The 21636-nt window shown below is 48.1% G+C and overlaps 1 protein-coding gene across 3 annotated transcripts in view; it reads right to left on the bottom strand.

The window, feature by feature from the left end:
* Nucleotides 1-11318: 11318 nt before the first annotated feature.
* Nucleotides 11319-21636, bottom strand: part of LOC135911477 (gastric triacylglycerol lipase-like) — a 78260-nt gene continuing 67942 nt past the window's right edge. For 2 of the 3 annotated variants that reach the window (XM_065443785.2, XM_065443782.2), the window contains exons 5-9: nt 20785-20877; nt 18178-18330; nt 15180-15251; nt 14062-14130; nt 11319-11707 (exon numbers count right to left, since the gene is read on the bottom strand). In XM_065443785.2, coding sequence (XP_065299857.2) covers nt 11453-11707; nt 14062-14130; nt 15180-15251; nt 18178-18330; nt 20785-20877 — 642 coding nt within the window. In that variant the 3' untranslated portion in view covers nt 11319-11452. The remainder of the gene's footprint in view (nt 11708-14061; nt 14131-15179; nt 15252-18177; nt 18331-20784; nt 20878-21636) is intronic. The other variant, XM_070528205.1, reaches the window with a different exon arrangement.

Raw genomic sequence — 21636 nt, 5'->3', positions numbered from 1 at the left:
AAGCAGCACAACGCAGAAGTGACACAAATAAGCACGAACAAGCAATGGTAATGACGTTCGGCTCTCAACTCGGATCGTGGTTTACTTACTGCAAAACAATCCATGCAGAAAACCAAGTCACGTGGATTCTTAAGAGTGCCGTGCGCAGTAGCACTTTATCGCGTCAGCCCTGCTTGAGGGCAGCGAACGTTGGACTTCTCATTCCCTCCCCGTTCCTAACGTGACCAAGCAGGTGCTAGCAGGTGGAACAGGAGTGGGGGAGGGGGTATCGTGGCCTACCAAAAAGCTAGAGGCGTTAACGTTGTCCGTGAAAGAGGCTAGAGGATAAAAACCGGCTTACCTGGTTCGTAAATGGCAGTAACTTGCCAAAGAAGACAATAGAAAGTATTAGCGTGTCCGCTATTCGAGTGAAATTAAGCAGACTGGGCGTTCCAGAGGGTGAGCGGATGCGCAAACGTACACGACCTGCACGGTGAAGCCATCCGGTAGCGAAGAACTCAACCAGACAATCACATAGCTAACATTTCAGTAACAAAGTGCATATATCTGACTTCGCTGCTGGTGCAAAGTTTCGGCAGTAGCGTAATATTGTTGCTGCGGAAAATTTACATCATCAGCTAAGTAATATACACTGCATATACATTATCCAGACCACATGACTTGCAGTTTGGACTCTGCACACTCAAAGTTTGTAAAAAGAAATATCGTGCTTCCTTTCTTGCTGGGCGCTCATTGCAAGTCATGCCATCATTTCATGGAAGAAAGCCTTCAAACGCAAGGCGCACGCTGGGAGGAGGCTGGTTATCTGAGGCGTATGGTAGACTCAGTTACCGAAGGCCTGTATCGCAAAAGGAATGCTGAATAACGCATGAGCGATTAACAGAGAGTGGAAGACAAGAGAAAGAAAGAGGAGACAAGGAGATAGCAGTGATTGCTTATCTGCATTAAGCCCCTCACACTCTCATAGTAACCTTCTTAGGTAGGGCAACGTTCCGGTGTCAACGTGTTGTTACCAACGCCAAACCAGTTTGTGAGTTTGTGTAAGTTGAGTTGCCTCACAAGTAAGCGGAATCCAGACTGCACTATCAAGCTCCGGGTTACCTACGTCCCCTGCGAAAGGGGCGTTATTTCCCAAATCTCACTACCATGTGAACGACACTACATAGGGCAAACACGCAGATGCCTGAACGTGCGTCGGCAAGAACACAACAATAAAATTTGCAACATTGCTTCAGACGACCAACTGGCTGTCGATTGTAAAAAAAAATTGACTCGCCATCCCGGCGCTACAACACTGGATGTCCAGTGAAGCTGTTGAAAACCACCACTACAACTGCTGAGGGTGCTATTCAATGCTTTCTATTAATGATAGTAATGGCAATTTAGGCCAATGGTAGTAACGGAAGTAATATTATTTGCGGCAGCGCACCACCTCTAGTTTAGTGCCGCATCTTTTTCCCTTTACCACTCCTCGTATTCCCGCTGCTCCTCTGGAGTCCTAACTATGCGTTGCCTACCCACAGCTGTGCTGCAATAACAAGGAAATCAGTTCCTAGGCAGATACTTTTATTACGAAAAGATAGTGACATCACTCCCCACATCGCCAGCTGCCGTCGCCATGGCAGTTCGCGTAACAGTAATCTTTACCGGAAAATGTACGCGAGAAGCGCTACGTGCTTCACATTGTTAGCATCTATATTGTATACCTGCCCTCGATACGATGTCCACGCCTCTGCGGGCAACTTTACACCGACTGGACTCGAGACCGTTGACCGAGTCAAATATACTCGGACTGTGGCGACACCCGTCACTGGCTTGAAAAGTGATTCGTGCACTAGTGCAATACTTCAAGTGCACCGGCTTAAGAGACAGTTTATAGTGTCCGTATCATGTGGTCCAGCAAGCATCGCCCGTGAAATACGCCGTCGAACCAATTAAGCTTTCTTCTCATCAACGACGTCGAGAGCGTGAGATAGTGCATATAGAACGCCTAAAGCCTGCAGTCGTGTCCTGCCTCTCAGTCGCCAGGACGCCACTTTACCGGAGGGAAAATGAATGTAATGAAGAAGATCAGCAGTGCAAGCCTAGCGCCGATTCATTCATTGCCGGTTAACTTTCTGCGTTTTAACTAGTAGTAAATAAGAGTACTGATACCAAATGTTCCATTGTAACTGAAATATTGATAGGAAGTTTCAACTCCCCGGAAGTGGATATATAATGGTGGGGGGAGGAGCAATAAAGGAGGTCAGACCAGATAAAGTGAGCTCGAACTTCCAAGATAGGACAACTTCCTAAGCAGTTGATTGTGCGACACAACGTGGAATACCTGTCTGGAACCCAGGAAAACTGCATCGTTATGCGCACGTTGGTTGATACCCATTGTAATATTGAAGCGAAATAGGTTTGCACGTGTTGACACCGGACCCTTAAGGCGAGAACGACGAAGTTCGTGGTTGCGCGCGGGCTCTCCGAGGACCAGCCATCGCTAAAGGCAGACGTTTTGTCCCAGTCTGTCGGTGCTAAACTGTTTTAGTTGCCATAGCAGGGTGACATTTCTGGTGGAGGTGCTGGGTACGGTCGATGTTAAGATCTCCGGAGCATACCCCAGACCTAAGCCCGGCGAGTAGTTCAACCGAGCTTACCCCTGTGCACGTACGTGCCAGCCGACGCCTCCAGGGACTCCAGCCACAGCACGGTCTGCTACCTGAACGAACTAAAATGACGACCCAACCACCTCCCGCCACTCCTGCAGCATCGCACGTTGTCGTCAATCACATCCGGACGCCGAATCTGTTCCACGGAAGTGCTTCCGAGGACGCCGATGACTAGCTTGACCATTTTGACCGGGTTGCCAACCTCAACGACTGGAACCACAAGCGTAAGCTACGTTACGTGTACTTCGCTCTTGAAGATTCCGCGAAAATATGGTTTGAGAACCACGAGGCGACACTGACGTCATGGGAAGAATTTCGTAGGCAGTTCCTCAGTGCCTTCGCCAGGGCGGACAGGAAGGAGAGAGCGGAGTTAGCGTTGGAGGCAAGAATTCAAGGCCCCAATGAGCGAGTGACTGCGTACGTAGAAGACATGAATCGGCTGTTCAGACGTGCGGACCCTTTGATGACTGAAACAAAGAAGGTGCGCCATCTCATGCGCGGCGTCAAAGAGGAAATCTTTGCTGGCCTAATTCGAAATCCGCCGACGACACTTGCAGAGTTCCATGACGAAGCCACTACTATGGAAAAGGCCCTTCAACAGCGGGCCAGGCAAAACAACCGCGACGCCGTGATTTCAAGGGAGCTCTCTGCCGTTACCCTCGGTAACGACGTTGGCGCCTTGCGAGAACTCATCAGGGCTGTCGTCAAGGAGGGACTGCAGAAGATGCAGACGACCACGGCCCCTGTGGGACAACTTTCCATTGCGGAAATGGTGCGCGCCGAGGTCCGACAGGCCGTCCATGTTCCTGGACAGTACGAGGCACCACAGCAGGTACCGCACGCCGAAATGAGTTACGCTGAAGCAGTACGCCGTCCGCCACCCTCAAGTGCATGCAGCATGGTACACCCCACTCAACAAATGGACGTAAGCTTCAGGCCGCCTCGGAACCCACCACACATCGCCGAAGCAAGGACTAGGAAGAGCGACGTCTGGCGCACCCCAGACTACAAACCTCTTTGTTTTCATTGTGGCGAAGCCGGGCACATCTACAGAATGTGTCCTTATCGTCATGTGGGGCTTCGTGGATTCTCGCCGAATGCACCTCGTCCACGACCTGGTGAGCGGCCGCCGGATATAGAGAGTTTCGTCGCAAATCGTCGCAATGTTGATCAGCGATGGCCGGAGCCCCGTTCGTCGTCTCCTGCTCGTTACAGGTCTCCGTCACCAAGCCAATCCTTTACTCGCGGCGCTCTGAGACGCCGCTCGCCTAGCCCGGTGGGTCGGGAAAACTGAGTTCAGCGACCTCCGGAGGTGAGGCCGCTGACGACGACCGTACGCAATATCCTCCACTACGACGACAACGACGAAAACAGAACGACGCAGACGTACAGACGGAGTCGAACACCTTACGAGAGGTAGTAACGTCGAACATTCCCGTCACCATAGACGACGAAGAAATAACGGCGTTAATCGACACTGGAGCGGACACCTCAGTTATGAGCATGGACCTTGCCTGCAAGCTGAAGAAAGTTTCTACCGAGTGGACAGGGTCACAGATTCGAACTGGAGGAGGACATCTGCTAACCCCGGTAGGAAGATGCACAGCCCGAGTGAGCATTCGTGGGTTTACGTACCTCGGAGATTTCGTTATCCTCCCAAGCTGCTCGAGGGACCTAATTCTGGGAATGGACTTTCTGCAGGCTAATGGAGCTGTGATCAACTTACAAAAGTCGCGGGTAACGTTTTCGACGGCGCAGGCCTTAGCAGGGAGCAGCACTGACGACACGTATGTCAACGCCTTGAGGATTGTTGACGAGAACATCACGGTGCCGCCAAGGAGCAGCGTATTGACCCTCGTCACCTGCGACGCATTCGACGGCTATGAGGGTATTGCCGAGGCAAATATCCAGCTGCTGCTTGAAAAACACATCTGCATCGCCCGCGGCCTTGTTCGAATACAGCATAAGTGCTCGCAAGTGTTGTTGACAAACTTCAGCCACGAGTATCAGCACGTCCCTCAAGGTACAGCTGTGGCATTGCTGAACGAAATTGCTGACTTCTCCGATATCGGCACGTTACAAGTGACTTCACTGGACGCAACAGCTCACGCCAGCCTGAATACCCGCGTCCACATTAATGCTGACTTAGCAGATGTCCAGAAGGATCAGCTGCTGGGCCTACTGACAGAATTCTCCGGCTGTTTTTCCACGGAATCCAAAGTCCAGCGCACTTCCGTTACGCAACACCGGATAGTTACAGAGGAGTCGGCGCGGCCTGTTCGTCAGCATCCGTATCGCGTGTCACCTATGGAGCGGGAGGCGATTAAGCGTCAAGTTCAAGAAATGCTAAATGATGACGTCATCCAGCCGTCGACAAGTCCGTGGGCATCGCCTGTCGTACTAGTAAAAAAGAAAGACAACACACTGCGCTTCTGCGTTGACTACAGACGGCTTAACCGAGTCACCAAACGCGACGTTTATCCCCTGCCACGGATCGATGACGCTTTGGACCGTCTGCGTCATGCTCAGTTCTTCACTTCGTTAGACCTAAAGTCAGGCTACTGGCAAATCGAAGTGGACGAGCGTGACCGTGAAAAAACCGCCTTCGTGACTCCCGATGGGCTGTACGAATTTAAAGTGCTGCCTTTCGGTCTCTGTTCCGCCCCTGCTACGTTCCAACGAATGATGGACACTGTACTCGTTGGACTATAGTGGCAGACGTGTCTAGTGTACCTAGACGACGTTGTTGTGTTTTCCAGCACGTTCGATGAACATCTCGCCCGGCTACGAAGTGTTCTTACCGCAATACGCAAGGCCAACCTCACCATCAAGCCTGAAAAATGTTACTTTGGCTTCCAGGAACTCAAGTTTCTAGGCCACGTGGTCAGCGCCCAAGGAGTACGACCAGACCCAGAAAAACTCGCTGCCGTTGCCGAGTTTCCTCGTCCTAAAGACAAAAAGTCTGTTCAGCGGTTCCTGGGCCTCTGCGCTTACTACCGTCGTTTCGTTGAAGGCTTCTCAAGGATTGCTGAACCGCTCACGAGACTGACGCGACAAGATGTGCCCTTTGCGTGGACGGAAGAACAAGAGCAGGCCTTCACCGAATTCCGTAAACGCCTTCAATCCGCTCCAGTACTGGCGCATTTTGATGCCACCGCGGCAACTGAAATACACACCGACGCCAGCAACGTAGGACTCGGGGCCATTCTGGTTCAATGGCAAGATGGCGCAGAACGTGTAATTGCGTACGCCAGTCGTAGTCTGACAAAAGCAGAAGCTAATTATTCAACGAGCGAAAAAGAATGCTTAGCAGTCGTGTGGGCCATCAGCAAGTTCCGACCCTACTGATACGGCCGGCCATTTCGAGCGATCAGTGATCACCACTCGCTCTGCTGGCTTGCCAATCTACGAGACCCGTCAGGTCGCCTCGCTCGTTGGAGCCTCCGCCTCCAGGAATACGACATAACTGTTGTCTACAGATCCGGCCATAAGCATAGCGACGCTGACTGCTTGTCACGTTCTCCTATTCCCTTGACATCCTCCGACTTGGAGCTAGATTTGCCGTTTATTGGTGTCGTCGACGTGGTGCGCATGACTGACTATCAACGTGCAGACTCTGAGCTGCTTCCAGTCATCCGATATCTCGAGGGAGCTGACGTTGTTGTCCCACGCCCACTTTCACGAGGATTGACGTCGTACTGCCTGCGAAACGATGTCCTGTACAAGAAAAATTTCGAGAACAGCCAGGAAACGTTCCTTCTCGTCGTTCCGACGGCACTGCGCGAGGAAGTTTTACAGGCGTGTCACGACGATCCCTGTGCCGGCCACTTAGGCTTCGCGAGGACATTAGCGCGCATACGGCAAAAATACTATTGGCCACACCTATTTTCACCGGTTCAGCGCTATGTGCTAACATGCCGTGACTGTCAGAGGCGTAAAGTTCCACCCGTCAAGCCTGCCGCCCTCCTCCAGCCTTTGGATCCGCCTCCGGCGCCGTTCCAGCAAGTGGGAATGGACCTTCTTGGGCCGTTCCCCACGTCCTCCTTGCAAAATAAGTGGATAATCGTGGCAACTGACTATTTAACTCGCTATGCGGAGACAAAAGCTGTGCCGCGGGGAACTGCTGCTGAAGTCGCCAGCTTCTTCGTCCACAACATCGTGCTTCACCACGGTGCACCCGCTGTACTCATTACTGACCGCTGTGCAGCGTTTACAGCGGAGTTATTGAAACAAGTCGTCACACTGACGCACACCGACCACCGAAAGACCACAGGCTATCATCCCCAAACTAACGGCTTAACAGAGCGCCTAAACAGAACATTAGCCGACATGCTCTCCATGTACATTGATGTGGAACACAAAACATGGGATGAAATTTTGCCATACGTCACGTTTGCTTACAATACCGCTGTGCAGGAGACCACCGAGTTTACACCATTCGAGCTTGTTTACGGACGTCGCGTTACAACCCCCTTAGACGCCATGCTGCCGGTAAACCAAGGAACCACAAGGAATGACAACACTGAAGATTTCGTCGAGAAAGCCGAGGAAGCTCGCCAGCTTGCTCGGAATCGCATCCGCACCAAGCAGAATGCCGACGCCTGCCGTTACAACCGGACCCGACGGAATGTCCAGTACTTACCAGGCGACCGCGTATGGGTGTGGACGCCTATCCGGCACCGCGGGCTCTCAGAGAAATTGTTGCGCCGCTACTTCGGCCCCTACGAAGTCGTACGCCGCCTCAGTGATGTGAACTACGAGGTGGTGCCTCGAACCTCTGATCCTGGTTCGAACCGACGCCGTCCACGTGCTGAAGTCGTCCACGTAGTACGGATGAAGCCGTACTACGCACGCCAGGGCTAAGCAACCCTCACAAACCGCTTCAGCATTGTGTACATTCCTTTATGTGTTTTTTTTTGTCTTTTCATGTTGACACTCTTGCCCATAGTGCGCGCCCGCTGCCCTTGAAGCGACCGGGCCGGTCGCTTTTGAGAGGGGAGCAATGAAGCGAAATAGGTTTGCACGTGTTGACACCGGACCCTTAAGGCGAGAACGACGAAGTTCGTGGTTGCGCGCGGGCTCTCCGAGGACCAGCCATCGCTAAAGGCAGACGTTTTGTCCCAGTCTGTCGGTGCTAAACTGTTTTAGTTGCCATAGCTGGGTGACAATATAATGACTTAAATAGGCAGATCATATCGTACAGGATAGGCGATTACCATGACACGATCGACGAAATTGCTGAACAAAGCATACTTGGAATTAAATGGCTTATACGCTCCTTTCTCATTCCCAACTCGCTGTGGACGACGTTGTCTTTCGTCAACGCCAACTGCTTTACTGCATTCGAGCATAATAACGCAACATCTGATGCATATCATCATCATCAGCCTGGTTACGCCCACTGCAGGGCAAAGGCCTCTCCCATATTTTTCCAACAACCCCGGTCATGTACTAATTGTGGCCATGCCGTCCCTGCAAACTTCTTAATCTCATCCACCCACATAACTTTCTGCCGCCCCCTCCTACGCTTTCCTTCCCTTGGGATCCAGTCCGTAACCCTTAATGACCATCGGTTATCTTCCCTCCTCATTACATGTCCTGCCCATGCCCATTTCTTTTTCTTGATTTCAACTAAGATGTCATTAACTCGCGTTTGTGCCCTGACCCACTCTGCTCTTTTCTTATCCCTTAACGGTACACCTATCATTCTTCTTTCCATAGCTCGTTGCGTCGTGCTCAATTTGAGTAGAACTCTTTTCGTAAGCCCTGATGCATATATCCGCATGCTATGCCGACTCTACTGAAGCCAGGGGTCCGATGGCATGTTCCAATGGCCGACTCATACAGCCACTTCGGAGCTCTAACTTAGATTGCGTTGGTGGCTTTCTCAGTGACGATGCATAATTGACCCTGGGGCGGATGCGTTCGATGTTATACGACACGTACTTTTGTGTTCTCACCGTTGTCCTGGTAACAGAGCCACTGCAAGCCTAAGAAGCACTCTGCATTGCTGGCTGTTCTCTCGCTGACATTTGATGCCGATGACGCTGCCACAAGAAAACCATTCAGAAATGTCCCCCTTGTCAGCTTCGGCATAAAACGCTTACTCGAACTTGTCACATTTAGGCATGTGATACCTGAATCCTTACTAAAAAAAAGGAAAACACAAGCGTCGACATACCGGGTCCAGAATAGCCTCTTCGGCAACATCGCTGCCCGCCGACCTCGATATCGTCAGCGGGGCAAGCAGCAAAAACAACCTTACCCAATGCGGTGCGGGCGCGAGCACAGCCATTTCCAAAGGGTGTAAAACAAAAATTCCCTTCTTTCCTCGAAGGTGGGCATGTGTGCTTCTAAACTGGTGGACAGGGAACAGGGAATTGTGGCTGTGCTCGCAAGTTATTTACAGGTGCGCGGGAGCAAGCTCCTCCCTTGTTTAATTACACTCAAGGGCGAAAGCAGCTGCAATTGCACAATGTTACCCTTCACATAGCAGCATACGGACAGCAGAAGACATCTGTAAAAATGAACGTTCGCTGTAAAACGGGTCTCCAAACTGCGGGCACAGTTCTCGCCGGTCAGTGCTGCAATAATGTGGCTAAAAATAGCTTGTGTAGTAATATCTGGCGGTGGATCTGCAGTTACGTGCTACAGGTGGGAGAGAGAGAAAGAAAACAAGGGCAGGAAAGGTAGGGAGGTCAACCAGAACCAGCTATGCGGTCGAGTATGCTACCGAAAACGGAAATCAGGCTGCGGGCCGCCATTTCGACGTCACCGAGAAGATGATTCGCACGTGGCGACAGTCGTCCGCCAAACTGCAGGCGATGAAGAGCGGAAAGAAGGCTGACCGCGGGAAGAAGGCGCGGTGGCCTGAACTTGAAGACCGGCTCCTCAAGTGGGCTCTTGAACAACGGGCTCAAGGTAGGGCTCTGTCAACCGTGCAGTTGCGCTTGAAAGCACGCACTTTCGCGAGTGAAATCGGTGCCGCTGATTTTGTTGGTGGGCCGTCATGGTGCTATAGATTTATGCAGCGCAAAGCCTTGTCAATAAGAGCGCGAACGACAATGTCTCAACAACTACCAGACGATTTCGGAGAGAAAGTGGAGAAGTTCCATGAATTTGTGAAGAAGGAAGTCGAAAAGAATAACATCATCGACAGCCACATCGTAAACATGGACGAAGTGCCTCTAACATTTGACATCCTTATGTCAAAAAGTGTCGCTCAGAAACGTGATAAGACTGTCACAGTACGAACAACTGGGCACGAAAAGTCTCACTTCACTGTCGTACTTGCGTGCTGTGCTGACGGAACAAAGCTGCCGCCGATGATAATTTTTAAAAGGAAAACGATGCCAAAAGAAAGCTTTCCGCCTGGTGTTATTGTCACAACTAACCAGAAGGGCTGGATGGATGAGCAAATGATGGGAGTTTGGCTCGAAAAGTGCTTTTCGAAGCGCCCGGATGGATTTTTTCACTCCCGGAAAGGCCTTCTGGTTATGGATAGCATGCGGGCGCACATTACTGACTTGACACTGAGGCAAATCAAGGCGAAGAACTGTACCCCTACAATAATACCCGGTGGTTTGACGAAGGTTCTACAGCCTTTGGATATTTCCGTCAACCGCAGCTTTAAAGCTATTTTGCGACGTATTTGGGAGGCGTGGATGACGGAAGGCGAGCACAGCTACACCGCAACTGGACGCATGAGGCGCGCTTCTTACAGCGAAGTTGCAAAGTGGGTCCATGAGGCCTGGAGTGCTGTTAGAGTGGCAACCATAACTGCAGGGTTCCGGAAGGCTGGCCTGCTAGCTTCATCGCCAACCGAGCACGACGACAATCAGACCAGCGGTTCTGAGTATGAAGAGAATGCTTCAGCCGCGTTGCCTCCAGAAATGGGCGAGCTTTTTGAGAGCGCATCCGAAGATGAAGACTTCGATGGTTTTAAGTAAAAATAAAATGTTGTTATGGACATATGGGAGAGTTCTTTCGTCGTATTTTTCTTTCTTTTTTGCTAAAACGTGGGCGGGTATGGCGTGAGTGTTGCCTTTTGCGATCACTTAGCGTTGCTTAAGAACTTCTCACAGGCCGCCGCGGTGGCTCAGTGGTTATGGTGCTCGACTGCTGACCCAAACGACGCGGGTTCAATGCCGCGGCGGCTAGAATTTCTTTGAAGGAGAAATTCTTGAGGCCCGTGTACTGTGCGATGTCAGTGCCCGTTAAAGAACCTCAGGTGGTGGAAATTTCCGGTGCTTTTCACTACGGCGTCTCTCATAGCCTGAGTCGCTTTGGGACGTTAAACCCCATAAACCAAGAACTTCTCACAGATAGGTAGGTAGGTGGGCAGGATAACTTTATTTAGCTCCACGGAGCTTTTATGCGATCAGATGAGTCCACCCATGGTTCATTTCGCGATGGTCGATCAAGCGTGTTTAATTAACCCTGACTAGCCTAAGTGGGTAAATTGGGGTGCGTCTTATACACGGGTGCGTCTTATATACCAACTTTTTCAATGAGAGCCTTCATATATGGCGAGTGCGTCTTATACAAGGGTGCGTCTTATACACCGGAAAATACGGTAATATGTAACTGCGGCAGTATCAAGTTTAAGGCGCTTGAAAAGATGGGGAAGAAAAAAGAGGACACAGCACACGTGCACGCTTTAAACGAAATGTTTACTTGAAACCAGTCGATTAAGGCAGAGGTACACAAACACTGACTACGAACATATATGCCACAAGAGATGACATACGCAGATATAAGCGCACCTTTAAAGAACGGTACCAGGTCTAGAAGCATAGTCAAGCGCTCGTGGATGTGTAGTTTGAGACGAGGTTTATCATGTGGCGGTGGAGAAAGTCAGTGGCATTGTAGCCGAAGATGAAGTCGAGGTGGCCGAATTGCGGATCCGGCATCACCTGCTTCAGCACGAGAACGTCTTGTAGCCGCTCTGCTAGGTCGTCCACGTCTTGGGGATCGGCGAATATGTCACCCAGGCCCTGATAGATTGCGAAAGGCACTCGAATCTTCTCCAAAGGATATGGTGGTGGGTCGGCCTACGAAAAGTCAGTTTAGGTATTTTGTCATTAGCATGCTGATCTGAAAGGCCCTTAGACGCAAACAGTCAATTGATCCCAAATGAGTTTTTCGCAGCCTCTGTCTGCAATTTCGCCGGTCCTGCTCAGTGCATAACCTCCGAGCACGCTGTCCAACGAGAAGCGATCTCGAAAACACCACAAGGGTATCCATAATACTCTGTCATCGAAGCGGCCTGAGACTAAGCGAAAGCCGTTTACACAATCATTTGCTGCGAACGAAGTGCATTTTATAAAAGCAACGCCAAATTCAATTCGAAGCGGGCAGCAGGGAACGCCGCCATGTTGATGGCGAATTCCTTCCCATCAATCCTAATGCGACGATCCTGCGTTTACATGCTCCGCGAGAGTCGACTCGCGCCCGTAAATCTACCCTCGCCTGGCGCGTTAATGCGATGCGCCTTCCTAGCGCATTACCGCTGTTTACATGTATGCGATGCGCTAGAAATGCGATGCGATGCGACACTGTCGCATTCATGTAAACGCGGCTATATTCACTAACTAAATACAAACACGTTACTTGTCCGAAAAAGCACTACCTTTTTAGTAAGTGCAAGTATTAAAATATTGGTTAGTACTTTTATAACCTGCTGAAGCTAGCAAAAAGCACTAACCTAGTACTAGACAAATACAACATCGGTAGTGCAGTTACTAACTCAATAGAAATATAATTACCAATAATGCAGTGGATCCTATTCGATTTATAGGTGCCGCTTCCATTTGCGTACGAAATCAGTGGTATTCTAAAACCATAAGGAACTATAACAATGAATATATATAATAATTACTAATAAGAACAGCGTCCTTTCGTTGTGTATTGCGGCATCAATTTAGGGCATATATATACGTAATGTTTACCAGGGACCTTATAAGGCGCACTGACTCCGTGTAAGAATGTGCTACGTATCTCCAACAAGCGACAGTAGGCAAGAACACACACACAGAACGACGAAGGTGCTACGCGGCACTTACTGATAATGTAATTTCAAGAGTATTTATATCCATAGATTGAGGGATCACATGTTGCACAGATGAGCACCTCTGTATTTGCTTAAATAATCAAACCTTTGCGCAAAAATTTCTAAAGCATACTGTCTGCATATATTTGTGCAACGACGTCGCACGTAGCTGTTAGTCCAACATAATAAACAACGCCACTGTTTATCACAGTTTTGCATAAGATTGCCACAATCACAGCATAATACGTCATGGTCAGATGACATAGTAGTGGCGTCGCTTAATAATTACTTAGTAAAACTATTAAGAATTATTCCTGGCTAGTTGTATGCTGGTTTGTCCTCATTGTGATTTGATTACAGTGATATGTTTGTTACAGTCCTATGTATGAAATGCTGTAATGTCACGTTTGCTTTCTACGCCTACCACTGCCTAATGCCGGGTACTCAGGCCGGCAGTATTCTTCTAAATATATAAATAAATTACAATGGCGCTACACTACTGCTAGAACGAGTTTGCTGGCTTGTGCGACTGCCCCGCTTCAAACGGCATATTCATATCAAATATATTCATACCATATTCTTACCGTGGGCCACCAGAGCCAGTCAGCCCAATGACCTCAGTTTAATCTCCAACTTTCAATAGATGAAGCGCCAAAAGTGACGGCACTCAAGAAGAAATACAGACAGATTTCTTCTTGTGTGCCGTCACTTTTGGCGCTTCATCTATTGAAAACTATGCACCAACTAGCCCCACAACGTGTTTTACTAATCTCCAACCCGTCCAAGGTTTCTGATTTACAGCACAGAATTACATTTGTGAACGTTCACCCTGTCAACATTGCAGCGCAGTGCAGCGTAGGATACGTCGATGACGTGCTTCTCGGAGGCCACGCAGAGGTCGAGAAACCGCAATACAGCGCAGTGTTACAGCACAGGTTCCTATAGAGTAACTCTAGTGCAGCAGTGCTCATGGCGCCGTCTTGCGACGCTGCCGTCAACTCAAGCACGCGGAACATGGCCTCTGAGATTGCGGAGGGCATGCGCGAAAGTACAACTGCAATGAGCACGTTCTATTCATCTGCTGGTCCGAAGGCGTCGACAAGCAACAATTATTGCCCTTATAGTGAACTTAATTCTTCTCGGTTTTTGCCCCTACGAAAACCAGCTTAGTGCAGACTCCATTAAGAGTCGCTCATGCCCCCCGGGCATGAGCGACTAGTAGTAGTAGTAGCGACTAGTAGTAGTACTTATTAGCACTACAACTACAATTATTTAAGTGCTATTCGCATTAGCCCGCATGATAGTGCAGTACTTGGGGAATAACTGCGCAGCATATTCGTTCACTTGAGCATGTACCTGTCCATATTTCGCCATGTTCTCTTCCTTTCCGTAATCGAATCTAACAAGATTCTTGGCCCGGTAAACCTGAAACAAACAAAGAAAGAAAATAAATAAATAAAGCTGTCAGTGAGGGAAGACCTTACTGGCAGCGTCTGTGCATTTCGCCCTCATCTAAATGAGGCCTACGCTGCCAGGATTCGATCCCGGGACATTGGGCTTAGCAGCACAATGACATAGACACTAAACCACCACGGCGGGTAAAAAGATAGTTTTTTTTTGCTGCTCCTTTGCTATTGCGTTAAAATTCAACTTTTTCTGTTAGGTTGTGCCTGCTTGATTCTCCTGCGGCGGTGCTTTGGATGCAACTTCCCGGTGAATATAGAAGAAAGGTTTCCTCACATCCAACGCTTTCAAATTCAGGTTCTTCACAGGCGCTCTTAATTTCATAACATTTGGTTTAGACCTTTCCTGGTTGCATGAATAAATTATTCAATCAAATAATGTATATAACATGCACTTTCTATCTTCGCACAATGTTCAAAGGCAGGAAATGGGGACCGAATCAACTGAGGTAAGATTTCCACGATTATTTTGCGCTTATTTCAGTGAAACTATTTCTTTTTCTAGGTGGCCATGCCTTTTGTGGACTGCGATAACACGACGAGAGGTCGGCGTCAAAGCGAACCAAGTTTCAGCACGGAACCCGAAACGTCAAAATTTTTATTGGAAATTGGCAAGTGGCCCTAATTTTCGCTCAATAAAGGTGTAGCTAAGCTGACGTCACGACCCGAAGCGGTAGCTCAGTAGCTATGGCGCTCTGCTACTGAGCACGGGATCACGGGTTTGATACCGAGCTCTGTGTGACGTCACGAGAGTACCGACCACGTGACAGCGTAAGCCACACTCTATATAGGAATAACACTATAATAAGAGTTAAGCTGACACATACGCGTTATCAGATGTGAGCGGTAGGCGGTATCCGAAACACACGAACCATGACGTTTTTCCGGCTCCGGAATCGTTTCCGGCGTATGCAACATGCGAAGGCATCGCGTCTGAGATCTGTTTCCGTGACATTGAAGGCGCGGTGGCTCGGGGATGAATTTGGACACCGCCTGTAGCTGTTGACTTACCTGGGCGTAGTGAAGCAGGTTTTGGCTGGAGGAGCCCACTGGTAAGTTTGCCACGTAGACAGGCACCCTCGTCTGCGTGGGTGAAAGTATACGACATCCGTTCGCTAAAAGTATACAAGTCTCAGAGAACGCTTCCCACGGTTTCAAGATGCCTCTACGGAAGTCTTTTGTGTCGCATTATACCTGAGTTGCTGTGGAGAAACTGAGGTAAAAGTACATCGGCTACTCCGTATTTCTCATGTTATGCTGCATAAAAGCTAAACGAATACATGATAATGACACAATAATAAATGATATAAAGTTATACAGATAAAGAAAGCGACTAAGCCACGGAGATTTCACTGATATCCATATAATATAGTCGTCTGATTTGGCAGCAAGCTGTCGCCCAGTAAAAAAGTGAGTGGCATTGTGACGTTGCCGATACTGCCCCCTTGCCCCTTTTCTAATATTTTTGAGCTCGAGATTTCGAGATGCCCGGAGTCTTGTGCAAAAAGCACATGGGTTCACACCAAGGCCGGAAAAAACATTTCATTCTGCCTATATTCCGAGATATCAGAGTTCGAGTTAACGAGGATCTACTGTATACCCTTTGTAGTCCCTAAATCTTGGCTCCAGATTCCTTCTCGCAATAATGAATGGTGTGTCTAAGCACACGCCTCCATACCAGTTCCGTCAACAGTAGAAAGCCCAAGCGCATCACTTCATATACATATGAACAGTGTTACTTTTGTCATAAAGGTCCATCTGTGTGCCCACTAAAAGGTATTTCAAATATATGTTTGCCTTTGACTATATAGATGACCTGGTGGCCACGATCACAGCAACTTCTTGCATTGTAAAGGGGGCGCTTGTAGAAACCTCGTAGTTTTTTGCTAACATTCTTCCTTTCCGCAATGTATTTTGAACATTCAGGAAGAAGGTAGCAACTTTCTCAATTTCATGACCGAAGGAGCACTCAGGCACTTTATTTGGCAAGTTTTTACTACAGACTGGCACTCGCTTTCAAAATAGCGTATCAGCGTTGCGAGCTACAGTATCAGTCTATTAACGATGATAACCATAAAATCCACTTTTGACACAACCGGCCTGAGCGACAGCCTGATCCGTCGCTCGAAGCCGTCGCTCGTCGCTGTCGGGCACAAGATCGCTCTCATCGGAGTTTAGTTTTTAAGGGCGAAGCTTAAGCGTCCTCCAAATTTTCCTGACTGCTTGTAAATATTCGCGGTAGCGCTGTTACTTCACCTTGTCGCTCAATCATGAGAGTTTGCCCGTGACGACGAGAATTTCTCTGCAGCTCTACTTCAACGTGCACTGTTTGAGTGACGCAATGACATTGACATTTTGACTCAGCGAGTTGTGCTGCGAGAGGAGGGCAGTGGCCCTTTGAATCACTTTGGCTTTCAGCCGTTCCTTCATACAGGTGCAACAAGCGCACTTTCGATCGCGATCAAGCCCGATCTGAATAAACTTTTTCGATCGTGATCGAAAAATTTCGCAGTGAAGCAGCGGCCAAGGATGGTTGTTGTTTCATGGTCAAATAATCCGGATTGCGTTGGTTGAGCTGTGCTCAGTATGACAGTGTAAACGACAGCCTACGATCGCAATTGATTGGATCCCGGTAACGCAAAATTGAGGTCGAAAGTGCCTGTGTAGAAGAACCCGATCTGGATCAGACTTGCCGGTGACCCAAAGTGCTTTTGTCAGGAGGGTACAAAATCGCCGTACATTTAGGGACCTCAGATAGGTCACAGTCGTGTCACCTGAAGCGATTCCCTTCGTATAATTGTGAAGCAGCTTTCCATGCGAGTCTCTTCCCGTTTATTATTTTCAGTTTCTGACAAAACTTTTGCTTGTTTCATTTCCTTTTACTTTTGACATGCATTGATATCGCATCACATGACGCCACTCACCGCACCTGCACAAAGCTTCCTGCGGTCAGTGGTGGCGCCCAGCTGAGGCTACAAGCCTGCAGTGTCCCGTTTAATAATGAGCCAGGGTTACACGCGATAGCCCCCATCGACTGACTTCAAGTTTACCATGTACTGAAGCGGATAAACATTTCACAAGCGAAAGAGAACAACCGCGACTTACTCGACCATTCCCACAAGAGTAGTGCTGCACTCTTGCCTCCTTTCTTTCCTGCGCTATGCATACCTGCCCGGAAATCCGTAGAACTTCACAAGCGACCGGTGTCGACCCTTCGTGTTTTCGAGGCCGTTGTGGCACAGAACGACATGCTTGTGCGAACAAATGCGTGGGAGATCCAGTCTTGCATCCAGTAGTTCCGTACACCGCACGCCAACGCAACAGCACACACACACTAGCCAATTTTTTTTTCATTTGCACACTCAAGCGGCGCTGCTAATGTAGCTCCCATAGCACCGCCTGACCCAGGCTTGGGAGCCTATACTAATAAAGTATACTGTTTTTAAATTGTACATTCGCTCATTTTGTTGGAAGAGAGTTATTGCAATAACTAGTAGAAAGAATGAAGGCTAAAATTTCCTGAATTTCTTTAATTTCGTGCGTATAGACCAGCGCCCGTACATCCCAGGGTGGCGTCATGGATTTCAAAGTACTCGCTCGTATTTGAGCCGTTGTGGCACACTAAATACTCTCGAAAATCTTAAGTATTACCCTCGGATCCTTAACAGCACAATGCAGTACGGTGTAGTCTACAACCTTTTGCAATCAAAAATATAGCTAGACCTGAGGAGATGCCATCAATATCATCATGGTTTGTTGCTTTTGCTGGTATGAATATATGGGATTCTTTCACCTAGTTCAGGAGCCTTCTTTGGTAACTATATATATATATATATATATATATATATATATATATATATATATATATATATATATATATATATATATATATATTGTCCAGCATTCATGTTGTAAGCGGACCTACACTAACCACTCATACACGTACAACGCCCATATACATCATCGCTCGTCTGCTGTAAGCGCCACTAATGTATTAGGCTGTCCTTACGCTGTTGTGCTGTTTGGGATTCTTTCCGAAAAGGATGGCCAGTGGCGCGTAGCAGATTTCACGAATCACGCTGTCGCAAGTCGTGGCGAGCGTTGCTTGTTGCACGGGGTTCGTCACCAGGAACCCACCACGCGTGATGAAGTCGTTGACCCCCTGCAGGAGGGTAATATCTCATGAAGAAGAGCCGGCTCCAACCCCCCTGTGCGAAAATGCATCTCAGCTTGAAGGCCACGCCTATTGACTTGATTTTAATGACGCCCGGTGTGAAAGTGCCCATGACCTTCATTGCATTTTCTTCGGCGCCTTCACGACAGGTGTCACTTAGATCACGTCAAGCGTGCGGCTTCAAGATTCGTTTCTGAATACGCGGGTAAGACAGGCCCGCGAAGCACGAACAACACAAAAGTGAAGGGTCCGTTTATTTTCTCTCAAATCCGGTCAGTAAGTTTTCTCGATTATTTTTTCCTTTCACTTTTTATTCCCTTCACCACTTTCCCCAGCACAAGGTAGCCAGCCGGTACTTACACTGGCTAACCTTTCTGTCGTTCCTATCCTTTTGTCTATCTCTCTCTCTGCCTCGTGCTGCTAACTGCACAGATTCGTTTGCATGAACCCGACAATAACCTAATCGAATCATATGACGAGCTGCACAGCCAAATCCGATTGTGTTTACGTCGCTGGCCAAGCGGGTTATCCAATGCGCACCTTGCAGGTTGGTGGCAGAAATTCGCCTCAATGCTCGCTTGGCCTGACAAACTATAATTTGCACCAGCTCGACGACCGTTTTTCGGGCCGACAAGCCGACTCTAGCCAAGTTTGTCGGGTTCACGTAAGGCAACTTTTGCGATGGAGTCTTGAGAGGAAGCTTTAGCTTGGAATATCTTATCTGTATACATCAGAAAGGAGAAATCGTTTTCTCGGCAACCACTGCACTGAATTTGATGAAGCTTGTCACAAATTAAAAAGAAATTTAAAACCTAGGACCTACGGAAGCGAATATTATTATCTAAAACTTCAATTTCTTAATTAATATTGTAAAGGATTCCAAAATTTACAAGAACAAGGCTATCAAGTTTGCATATCTGTAACGCAGCCATGAAAAACGATATCACAATTCTGAAAACGGCATTTAATGATACATCTAAAGTGGGAGAAAATTGTATATTTACACTCCTGTCAAATATGCTACTAGTACGAGAACATGATTTTTGCAAAACTCTTGAATACATTCCAGCGATCCCTGAGAGGCGGAAATAATAATAATAAAAAGAACAAGTTTGTCCGTTTTAAATGCTCTAACAGATGCAGTTAACATCCATATATGTTTTTGGTGCGACGCTACACATTTGTAAACTTAGCGCTTCAACTTTTCTTTCTTTCAAACTTACCAATTACAGGCAGCTTTTATAAAAAACTTTGCTACAGTGATTCCATGCAAGTTATCGTTTTCCCTCATATGCAAGGAATTTCATCAATAATCACCCCAGTGGTGTTCTCAGAAATGCAGTTCTGTGTTTTACACATTCTTGGATATGGGGCATTGGAGTTGGGTCCTAGCTACACCTTCCCATTAATGAGAATTCACATCAGAGAGAAAGAGTGCATACGTGAAATAGAAACAGGTTCATCAGGCAGTGTCAACGCTTGGCTGTCCTGTCAGAGTATTTCTGCACAAAAAAGCCGCAATCATTCTCGTTGTCACGATGATGCAACCTGAGCCTCAAAACCTGCTAGCAACCCATTTTGACACGGCCTTCTCGCAGAACTCGGTCGAGCTATTCTAGCGCATAATGAAGACAGCTTTAGTTTGTTCGTAAACGTATTACCCTTCACGAAATATTAGGTTACTGGAGACGTGAACTGCCGCAACATAGTTGTTGATGATGATAATGATTTATTGCCCCGCCCACCCTTTAAAAACAGCGCGATGACAAGTATTCACCTAGCCGGCTTAGGTTAATCAGGTATGCTGTGCATGCTTTTCATTATAGAATTTTCGTATGCATCTCCTTATTCTTGTTTCTCTTCCTCAAAACTTCTCTATCTACCTTGTACCACTACACATGCTTGTAACGGATTCGCTCGCATCAAACTCGATGCTACCTGTCTCGGTGCCAGCGCCACCTGTTTGGCATCGAGGCACGGTACAGCAACAGCGCTGGTTGCGACATCTTGTAACGCTTTTTTGCAACCACAATTTATGCGCCCTGTTATTGTGTGAAATGTGCGTTCTTGTCGAAGAAAAATGGAAGCAGAAATAGGCTGCATGTTAAAGATTACGTCACTGCCAAAACTTTGCACCTGACGCGAAGTACAATAAACTTGGCTCTCGCGCTCTTTTCTTCCCGGTTAAACCCAACGCCACCAGATGGCGATACCAACCCGTACGCGTTAGTGATCCTGTGTATGCTCGGGAGCATATACAGGAACACTAGTACGCGTACGTCTGGTAATACGGCATTGAGCATATAGCGACATGCATACGGATAAGCTAGAAAAACCCGATTATAAAGAAAGCACTACACTCAGTGCTGCCAAGAGGGTGTCAATAGTACGGCTATCGATTAGATGCGTGGAGATATAGAAATTCAAGGTGAAGGTTCGTACCTTGACTTCTTCAGCGAACGGAATGAGCAGCCTCACCGGCGAGGTGAAGTACGTCAGGTTTCCCACGGAAGCATAGCCGACGAAGATGTTCACCTGAGAAATAATTGACTCCTAAGTTCCCGTAATACATGTCGCCTGCAGTGTAAAGGATTTTCAAAATGCGCCGCCATGGCCGTCAGTGTGCAGTGGCAAACACTCCCAGGGCAAGAGCCTGTACACACATACAAACACCCAAGAAAGTTATGGGAGTATGGCCACAGCACCAGGTTAATTTATAGCTTAATGCTAAAGCACCGCACGCATAATGCAGAGGATGTAGGTTTGAGTGCTGCGGCAGGTTATGAATGCGATAGCATTAATGGCGCCGTGTCGCAGAAAATCCGCTGTCGGTGGAGTTGTCCGTGTGCGAAAATTTTCTGAATATATTTATGTGTGTGTATATGCCATGCATCGCTATATGACATGCGATATATGCGGGTTACATTCACACGCCATTCTACTACTAACTACAGGACCGGTCTATTGCGCCTTGTTCTTTACAGATTCAAGCATGAACCAACTAGCCCAAGCAAGAGTTTTACTATAAGTAAGGTTGCTCACTCCATGTCTTACATTCCTGACAAAGTCATTCCTCGGCATTTTGAGCATGACAGCCCACAAACAAATATCATGAAACAAAACACCGGCAGCTCAAGCCTCCTCTGTTAATTCTTCTCAGACTGAATTATTAAAAGTGCGAAGCCATAACAGAAACCTGGAAGTTATGAAACTTTCTGGCGCGGCTGTGCAGTACCTCCGGTATCGGCCCATGCAAGGGGCGTCGTTTCTACAGAAAGCTCGCATTTGTGCACA

Source organism: Dermacentor albipictus, chromosome 10, assembly GCF_038994185.2.
Source record: "Dermacentor albipictus isolate Rhodes 1998 colony chromosome 10, USDA_Dalb.pri_finalv2, whole genome shotgun sequence".
In the NCBI taxonomy this organism is placed as follows: domain Eukaryota; kingdom Metazoa; phylum Arthropoda; class Arachnida; order Ixodida; family Ixodidae; genus Dermacentor; species Dermacentor albipictus.
This window is presented reverse-complemented; position numbering and strand designations above follow the sequence as displayed.